The 10,146-nt window shown below is 50.6% G+C and overlaps 1 protein-coding gene across 3 annotated transcripts in view; it reads right to left on the bottom strand.

Moving 5' to 3' along the window:
• Window positions 1-6,533: 6,533 nt before the first annotated feature.
• Window positions 6,534-10,146, bottom strand: part of URB2 (URB2 ribosome biogenesis homolog) — a 24,724-nt gene continuing 21,111 nt past the window's right edge. For all 3 annotated transcript variants that reach the window (XM_024765609.1, XM_024765611.1, XM_024765610.1), the window contains exon 10: window positions 6,534-6,970. In XM_024765609.1, the coding sequence (XP_024621377.1) occupies window positions 6,773-6,970 (198 nt within the window). In that variant the 3' untranslated portion in view covers window positions 6,534-6,772. The remainder of the gene's footprint in view (window positions 6,971-10,146) is intronic.

The raw sequence follows: 10,146 nt of genomic DNA, 5'->3' as shown, positions 1-10,146 counted from the left end.
GTGCTGCAGACAGACAGATAGGCTGGCTGCTTTTAACCCACTCCAGCTGCTCTGAATACTTCCTCCTCTTCACACCCCCATTGCAAAGGGAGCCACCAGTCCCTGCATTTCCAGCGCTGCAAGCTGAGCCAGCGCCAGCAGCAGTATGCGTGGCCAGGAGCATCCTCGGAATTCAAATCCGGTGACTCTACCTTCTGCCTGGTCTCAAATCTGAAAGACGACCAAAACCAGGTGCCTGGCAGACAGGTTCCCAAAATATCAGCCTCTGGTGTTAAAAGCGCCCTCCTGACATGTGCCTGATTAGGGGTGATGGATCTGGAAACTGCTACAATCAGGAAGCTAAAAAAATATTACAATGCTAGCATCACATTTCCAGTAAGCTGTGGGAGGGCGTTAAGTGGAAGGAGGCCGCAATAACGCTTCCCCGCGGTAAACAGTGACCTCAGAGGCTCAGGCCACACGGCACTGGCCCACTCGCTCGTTCTCCTAGATATTTATTCTATGAAGACACATTCATTGACATTTGTGGAAGCAGGAGGGTGGAGAGCAGGTTTTCAAACTGCTCTGCTAAAAGCCCGGAGCTCCCAAGGGGCTTTCATTCAACGAGTATGAACCAGCGCCTACTACGTGCGGGCACCGTTCCTGGTGCTGAAATACAGCAGCAAAGAGGTCAGTCCCTGTTCGCGTGGAGTTCAGCTTCTACTGGGAGAGAGGACACCAGACAAAATTAATAAGTAAAGTACGTATAAATTGAGAGCAATAAATATTGAGGAAAAGGGAATAAAGCAGGGAAGGGGTGAGGACAGCCAAAGCAGGAGCCTGGGGCTTTAGGTTCCCTGGGAAGGCTTCGGGGAGAAAGGGACATTCAAGTAAGGCTGGTGAGAGAAAAGGAGACCCTGGTGGTCCACCAGTGTAGGGGTGGGGGGAGAAGGAGGCAGAGCCAGGAACGTTGTAAGGGAGGTAAGAGCCCAGGGGAGGGAAGGGGATGGGGGCTGACCCGGAAAAAGCCAGTATTAGGAAGGGGAGGGAGGGCAGAGTGGGCTGTACCGGGGGACCAGATGCTTCAATCATGGTAGTCCTATTTTCATCTGTTCAAAAAACACTGACGTTCTACATCAGATTTTGTTTCGGAAAATCACTCACTGTCAAAGGGGGGCTGGGGGACAGTTTGAAAACGCCTTTCACCCGTGTGGTGTGAAAGGCTTTGGAACAAGGCAATGCTGGGTTTGATTCCCAGGTCGGTCACATGCGGCCTGAGTGTCCTGGAGCTCTGACTTGCAGCTGACCCTCCCTCTCTGCACGCCCAGCACAAGGAGGCTTGGGGAAAGAGCCCTTGGCACAGTCTGCAGCTTACCTGAGCTCAACGGACGGTTTCCCTGATCCTGTCTCTAGCACGGACAGCCTGGGCTTGAGGGACACACAGGCTGGGACCCACCTTCAAGGAACCACAGCCAGGAAGGAAGGTGAGATAGTACACACAGGACACAGTGAGAGGCAGCCTCAGGCCACAGCTGAGCTAGAGGTTTAACCTCCAGAAGCCACTGTTTTCAGCTACAGGGGCCAGGAGGAGGTGATTCACTAGGGAGGACCTTGCAGGTGGAGGGGACGAGGCGCAGGTTTATCAGCAGGGTGTGTTGGAGGATGCCAGGGAGACTTTGGTGAAGGTCCATCCTCGACAGCTGGAAAGGCTGTTGACCGACCGTAGTCAGATCACAGAGGGCCTCCAGCGCCAGGATGATAGGGTGGTTTTTAGAAAGAAATGGGTCCTTGGAGGTTTTAAAGATGAGATACAACCATTAGGACCATTTAGACACAATGTGTGGGATGGATGGCCAGAGGCAGCAGGAGACGGAGGGAAGACAGGGGCTGGGGTGCAACGCAGACGCAAGCGGCAGGAGCTCAGAGCCCTGGCAGGGCTTAGATAACCGTCTGGGCGGCTGACTGAGAAACCTGCCCTGTCCTCTCCGGTTGTTAACTCGAGAGACAAGGCAATTGGAAGAGTAGAAATTGGGAAGTTTAAGAGGGACTTTGCTCGGTGATGTCGGAGGGGGAGGAGAGGAAGCAGGTCCAGAGACGACTGTCAGGGACTGACCCCTGGGGACACAGGGCCTGAGGGAGAGCGAGCTTCGGGGATACCCGGGACCCTGGAGATGGAAGAAGCAGAAAAGCCAAAGGTGCCTGGATACAAGGAAGATGGAGGGCCAACCCAATAGCCCAGAAGCTGGGTGGTTCAAACTGGCCCCAGGATCTTTCTGAGGGCAGCTTCAAGGGGGAGGATATCAAGGTAAATAGAATGACAAACGTAGACTGTTCATATCTGGTCGGCAGTCAAGAGAAGGGGCTGGGGTGATTTGGGAGAATTATAGGATTGATACTCAAGTTTTTTAGATTAAAGATATTCTGTGTGCATCAGTAAACAGAAAGGAAAGTGACAGAGATTTGAGAGACCGAGGATGTGGTTAGAAGACTGGGAAAAGGCTATCTGACTCATTTAATCTGTGATAAAAGCCCAGAGGGTAGAGAAGATACCAGCACATGCCACCTGGCCAGAAAGCCGGGACACCAAGTGCCGTGCGCACCCACATGTGCACAGACAAGGGCAATCACCTCAGTCCTGAAAGTGGCCTCGGTGGTCCGTTGAGTGTGGCCACATCCTGTATGCTGACTTGCGTGGCTGCCCCCCTGCTTCCTCTGGGGCTCATCACCACTGTGGCACCTGCCAGGCGCTCTCTGCTGGGATCTTCATGGTTCCGTTTCTCCGAATGTGTTTCTCGTCCCCGACGCCTGTGGAGCCTAGTCCTGCCGCCTGCAGCATGGTTGAGGCCCCCCCGCTGAGTCACACCCCTCGGCCCTCCTTTGTAACGAGAACCCTTTCCCACTCGTCTCGGTTGCATTCACGATGGAGCATTTTGCAAACCTTTCTCTCCTCCGTAACACTTATGTTCTACCATCAGCTATAACCCCACGCAAAATCATTACAACAATCCAATCACCACGAATTCATAGCACCTCGAAGCCATGCCGCCTCGGCCATGCTTCTTCCTCTGAGGAAGAAAGAGATTTTCCTCCCAAGAGGTGGACCCAGCTGAGCAGCGAGAACAGGATTTTGCAGAGAACCATCATGATTCTGTTACTTCTCCAGCCACAGAGCTTCCTGCCCCGCCCGGGCGAAGGATAACCAGAGTGTGACAAAGTGACAGGAGCCAAAGGAGGGGGATGCTCGTGAAGCATGGCGGGCACGGTGCACGGAGGGACGAGGGGCAGGCCGAGACCGGGCAGTGCGGAGGGGAGGGGACACTGAAGAGGGTGCCTTGGAGCGAGCGGGCTCCCACGGGAGGGCGAACGGCTAGCGGCTGGTGGCCGAGTAGGGACAGATGTGGGGACGGCGGGAAGGGGGCCAGGGGTGGGGAGGTCCTCGGCGTGGACGCCAAGGCTACAAAGAACAGAGGCAGGAAATGGGAGGGAACTAGACACAGAGCCACGGAACCAGCAAGCGGGAGAGGGCTGGGAGGCACGGGCAGGATGTCCACAGCGACACAGGTGACGAGAGTCCTCCGGCCCAGCGCCCAGGATGACACCTGCGACACCCGTCAGGCCAGGGAGGAGACAGACAGAGGGGGCTTGAGACCCTCCGAAAGGAAAGTGAAACGAGAAAGAGAAAAGAGAGCGCTAGGAACACACGGGAGGGAACGAAGAATCACAGGTGACCCAGCCTACGCCTCTGCAGAGGATTTCATGGGACTTGAAGCATAAAGGTGAGAGCTGATTAGACAAAAGAGGAAGGGGCGTAGCTGAATTATTTTGAAGATGAAACGAGAAACTAGGCAAACGAAAACTTCCAACCCGAATCCCTCCCAGGCGCGCGCGAGCCCTCCTTGGCTGGACCCTGGGAAGCAGCCGAGAAGGAAGACAGGACACAAAGGCCCGGCTGCTCTGGTCCACGGGGGGCGGTCAGGATGGCCAGGGCAGCCCCCGCAGGCACAGCCCAGAGCCCCACATTCATTCTTCTCGCCCCCCAACTTCCAGCACATCTGTCCTGCCCTTCGGGTGCCCATCCTTGGCCAAAACCATGGTGACAAGCGACGTCCATGCAGCCTGACTGAAGGCCCCTGGGGGCTCCTGATCATCCGGGCAGGTCTCAGCTCAGACATCACCTCCCCAGGACGGCCCCGCCCTTGCCCAGCGCCTGCACTGGGGCCCCCTGCCACGATCCTGCGTACCTGTCGGCGGGTCTCAGTCTGTGTCCCCGGCAGGAAGCCGGCTCCGCGAGGCCCAGCACCGCCCTGCACAGAGGGACTGATGTCAGCATGTCAGATGCAGGAACCACACAGGCCTCCAGTGCAGAGGCTGGGGCCACACACATCACAGGGGTCTCACTGTCACCCCGGGATGCCCCACTGCCACGCGGAGAGCAGCCTGGGCCACCTCTCTGCCCGCAAGGTCTAGTCTGATAAAGTATTTAAAATGAGGACTGCCGAGCTCCCATGATTACCACTAAGAAAATGGTTTCCTCTTCCCTATTAACCACCAAAACAGAGTGGAAAATTATTCTCCCCTAGGAAGGTTTAGCGTTCAAGCAGAGATGTCTGCAGGGACGGCCCAGATCCACAGGCCCGTCGTCCCCTCCCTCCCAGGCTGCAGGCACCTCTGAGTCCTGAGCAAGGACAGCAGCCCTGCAGTGCCACCACCAGGACGCCCGAGGAACTGCTCCGGGCCTGCACCCCAGGAAGGGTCCCAAAGCAGGGCGATTCCTGAACTTCTGGCAGAGAAAAAAACAGGCGCAAATCTGTGAGGGCCTCAGAGACCAGTGACCCTCCTGTCGGGGCACTTGACCAAGAGGGTAAAGCCAAGAACATGGTTTTCACTCCAGCTTTGTTTACAATCTGCATCTGTAAGGTCCCCTGCAGGCTCCAGCACAGCATCTCCAGGTGTGAAAAAGGAACAGCATCAACCCCTCGGAGGATGCTGCAGGGAAGTGGGCACAGGGACAGGACTCCACCAACGCAGAGCATTAGGCAAAAGATGTCAGAACCCCGGATCCATTTCTGGTTACCAGAGTTTAGAAAGCTTCTACACACAAATGTCTAGACAGAGGGTAGGAAGCGGATTAAAACATGTAGAATGCAAAGCAGAACTATATCCCAGACTCGGTCAGCCAATGCAAGAAATACAATCAAATCTTGAGGCGTGAAAAATGGGGTATTTCTCTTACGTTGCCAAAAAATCCATTTTATATTGTCTGCTACAATAACACGTGCTTGAAAAGTTAGGATTAAAAAAAAAAAAAAACACCTTTTGCTTAGGGATGATCCTTCAAACAATTTGTCTATATTTTGACTGACTAAAAAAGGGGTATCAAGAAAATTCCAACATAAATTCCACAAAGATAATAAGAAAAAAAGCAAATATCCCAATTGAGAAACAGGCTAATATTACATAAGGAACATAATTTTTATAAGAAGTAAAAATGGTAAGTATAAAAAATGAAAAATCTCAGTAATTAGAGAAATTCAAAACAAAATAACATTTCCCTATCAAGGAGGCATTAAAACAAAGAAAATCAATAACATTAAAGTTGATTCACTGGAAGCAAAATAAATTTGGATACCTTCTGGAGGGCAATTTGGCAATATTTACATAAATCCTTAAAAACCGACAGGATTTTCTGACAAATAATACAACTTATGGGAATTTATCTTATAGAAGTAATTATAGCAGGAAAGAGCTGGCTGCAAGCATCATCTGTAAAAGGAAATTTGTAAAGAATCTGATGTCTACCACGAGGATTTATTAAATCAAACAGCTGTGTCCTCAGCAGACAACTATGCAGCCATTACAGTGTGTCTAGTATCTGTATGTCCCCAAGATGTTATTGAAATATTACACAGGAAAAAAAGCTGGGTAACTAAAACAAACAAAAAAATGCACTTATGATCCAACTTGGCAACTCTATATACATTTATTTAAATACTCATCTACATATATATATGTAAAGGGACAGAAACAAGGCCCTCCCAGATGATGGCGGCTGTCTGTACAGCTGAGACTGGGGGTATTTTTAAATTTTTTCCCTTTTATTTTCTGAGCTTGCTACAATGAAACATGTTGCTTAGGCAACACAAAAAAAAACAAGAGTATTTCTTAACATTAAATTAAATTTAAAAAAAGAGGAAAATAAAATTCCAAAATAAACTCCCGAGAGTGGAAGCAGGAAGGAAGAGCCCCAGGCCCAGCACCTTCCCGCCGAGTGGCCACGCGCACAGCAGGGGCCGCCATCCCCAGCCGACACCAAGTCTCCATGTCCTGACTCGCACAGCTCCATCGGAAGATGCGCTCCGAGGGGGGGCAGAAAAGCGGTGTTTCAGAAAACGTCCCATGTTTCTTGAAGAACGTAAAAGGCAAAGATATTTAAATTGGGCTTCATTACACACCCACGTACCTGAAGTGAAAAAAACAAGTTCTACGTAGTTCCCAGTGGGGAGATGGGACCCCAAACCACTGGACCGAGACAAGAACCACATTTGGAACGGCCACAAGGGAGATCTGGCAAATTTTATTGAATTCAGGATCTATTTTCAGGATTCTATTGCAATACTTACTGCATAAAAAGATGTTAAGAAATAGTGTGAAAAAATAACTGTAAAATGCAATACATATTATATAAACTCCAAAGGACTCTCCACGTGTTTCAATGCCGTGAATTCAAGCATCTGAAGTCCTGCCTCCTCCAGCTCTCTTGGACCTGGGCCATGGCTGCATGTCCGTACGCAGCTTAGACGGTGTATCTTCTCTCTCCCTCGTGCTTTGCCTTGTGGTACTTCACATAATCACTATGCAACTCCTTAAAGACGTCTCGGACCCCCGGCTGCAGCGAGGCCCGCAGGAACTGGATGTCGGGCTCAATGCACAGGTCCAGGATGAGGTAGATGCCCTCCTGCAGGAGGCCTTTCACCGCCGGATACAAGGTGACCTGGGAGAGGGGGACACACTCACTTCTCTGTGAGCACAAACAGGCAGGTGCCAGACCCTTGAGGCTCTGACAAGGGATTCCAGCTTCTGCCACCAACTTGAGAAAAGACATTCCTTTTAAAATGCCATTTTGCTTGTAAGTGAAAGAACTGACTATTCATAAACTTTTAAGTTTATATTTGGGGGAAACAGAGGCCAACTCAAGCAAACAAAAACCTGAGATGGAGTAAAACATCATGAAATCACAGGGGTAGCTTTGCTATTCAGTGAATGATGCCTCCGCACTTACCAGAGACATTTAAAAACTTGAATCTTTAGATTTAAAAGATCTTATGGTAGGACTTCCCTGGTAGCACAATGGTTTAGAACCCACCTGCCAGTGCAGGGGACACAAGTTCGAGCCCTGGTCCAGGAAGATTCCACATGCTGCGGAGCAACTAAGCCCGTGTGCCACAACTACTGAGCCTGTACTCTAGAGCCCACGAGCCACAACTACTGAAGCGGGCATGCCTAGAGCCTGTACTCCATAACAAGAGAAGCCACCACGATGAGAAGCCCGCACACCGCAACGAAGAGTAGCCCCCGCTCACCTCAACTAGAGAAAGCCCCTGTGCAGCAACAAAGACCCAACACAGCCTAAATAAATAAATAAATTTATGGGAAAAAAAAATCTTATGGTAAGAGCCACCTGAACACTGTGTCATATTCTTCCTCGTGGCCAATCACGTTGGAAGCTCTACTAACTATGGGATGAGGGCGGCAATGCTGCCACCTCCCCCCAGAGCAGGGCAGGTAGGCAGTGGCTCTGACGCTCTCCAACCGGATCCCTGATAGATCCCGTCACGTGGCTCAGTGTCAGACGTGACTTATAATAGATATTTTTACTTCTTTCAACAATAACACAATGGGCCCTAAATTCCTAACTGCCCCAGAATGGTTTAATCGGTCCCTGTGTCCAAAGATGCAAGCCTTCCTAAAAATCTGGGTTAACCAAAATCTGGGCCACAGCAGGAGGAGTGGCAGCCCAGCTCTGGCGTGGCTACATCGGCTACTGGCACAAACTCTGCAGATCAGAGATTCAGGCTGGTATGTGGACACAGAGGCCAGGACAGCAGGCGCTACTCACCCTGCCAGAGCCGCCCAGGCTTCAGCCGGACCTGGGCAGGGCAGAGTCTGCCCACTGCGGCAGCTGCAGCCAGAGAGCAGCAGCAAGGTTCCGGCTGACAGGCCTGGCGTGTGGCCAATTCTCCCTTAGTGTCCTGATGACCTAGGAGTCCGTGCCTCTCTGCGGACATGCAGCTCCCGGAGAGGACACATTTTATCAACTAGGACAGGCATGATTCACCAAGGCAACCTCCAGGAGACAGAGTCCTAAAGACGCGGTTTGTTTCTGCCCCTAAGACGATGCTGTTGTTCACAGATACGGTCATTTTCACACAATAGCTCAAAAAACATCTGACAGATGATCATCTTAATTAAATTTTACCGTTTTATAGATGATAAGAACATGCAAGGGCCACAGGAGGAATGGCTTGTCTGTGATTCCATACTAAGGTATTAGGGAGGGAAAGAAAAAATAAAACGGACAAACTGAAACCAGAAGTCCTTAACCTCACTAGCTGGGTGAGGGCTTGCTCATCCATTCACCGAATCACCACTCACCAAACAAATAATTCCGTTTCCAAAGGCAAAAAGAGGCGCAGTAATTTCCCCAGTGGCAGCACTGAGGTCTGAACTGGGCATCTGAGTCCAAATGTCACAGCCCTTTAGCTGGTGTGTCTCCTTATGAAGTACAGCCCGGAGCACGGGGAGGGGGGAATGGGACAGCAAGGCCGGTAGTATCAGGACAACACAACCCCTTCGCATCTTTACGTTAAGACAGATTATTTGGAAAACGGGGAAAAAAAGTCAATTTCTACAATGTTACGGTCACTGGCCAACGAATGGAAACATCTCTAAGTTAACCTAAAAGGACCTTAGGCCAGGGGAATAGTGCAAACTATTTTACTCTAAGCTATTGATATAGAGGGACAGTTGTAAATCTGATCTACAGGTAAAAGAGGAGATAAAAGTGACCGTAACTTCCCTGACACTTCTCCAGGGTGACACATCTCTGCGTGGAAGGAACAAGGTCTGTAGGAGCGGCTGCCCCTCCTGCCCGAGGCCGTCTCACTGTCATCGGCCCCAACCACCGAAAGACCTTCACCTACGCTGCCCGCTGCTGAAAAACTTGCCATCTAGCCTGTAATTAAACTTCAACATGTCTTCCTGGTCTAGAAAGATTTATGGCTCTCTCAGTAGAAGCCTCTAATACATATGGAATACTTTCTTCATTCCCGATTTTAAAAACAAATAAGAGTTAAAACGTAGACTGTCCTGCCAGTGGATTCTGGGACGCAACAGCCTCAGATAATTCCCAATGCCTTTGGCCTTCAAGATTAAAATTAAAAAATAACAGATAAGCATAAATTAGACACGAATAATGAGGCTGGCAAACCAGAGACTTTTCATAAAGTAAATCTCAGAAGAATAATCCGTGACTTCAGGGTCAAATCACAGCCTCCGCTCTTGGCCCTTGGGTAAGCGATATTGCCGTGTCTCATTTCGTTCTTCAGTGAAACAAAAAATCATACCAGCTCGGACTTCCCTGGTGGCGCGGTGGTTAAGAATCCGCCTGCCGATGCAGGGGACATGGGTTCGAGCCCTGGTCCGGGAAGATCCCACATGCCGCGGAGAAACTAAGCCCGTGCGCCACAACTACTGAGCCTGTGTGCCACAACTACTGAAGCCCGTGTACCTAGAGCCTGTGCTCCACAGCAAGAGAAGCCACCACAATGAGAAGCCCACGCACTACAGCGAAGAGTAGCCCCCATTCACCACAACTCGAGAAAGCCTGTGCACAGCAACAAAGACCCAACCAGCCATAAATAAATAAACTAAATTTATTAAAAAAAGAAAATCATGCCAGCTCGTATTCCAGCAAAAGCTCACATATTAATGACTTGACTGCTTGGGAAACAACAAGATTCTATAAAAATGTTAAATAATTGCAAGGAAACCAAACCCCAAGCCCATATCTCATTCAAAGGATGAACTGCAGGGGCCCTTGTATGCGGCCCCAGTTCCTACACACCCCGCCCCCCCCCCCCCCCCCGCCAAACCCCCCCCCCCCGGCCG

The sequence above is a fragment of the Neophocaena asiaeorientalis genome, unplaced genomic scaffold (genome assembly GCF_003031525.2).
Source record: "Neophocaena asiaeorientalis asiaeorientalis breed wild unplaced genomic scaffold, Neophocaena_asiaeorientalis_V1.1 scaffold369, whole genome shotgun sequence".
NCBI lineage: Eukaryota > Metazoa > Chordata > Mammalia > Artiodactyla > Phocoenidae > Neophocaena > Neophocaena asiaeorientalis.
This window is presented reverse-complemented; position numbering and strand designations above follow the sequence as displayed.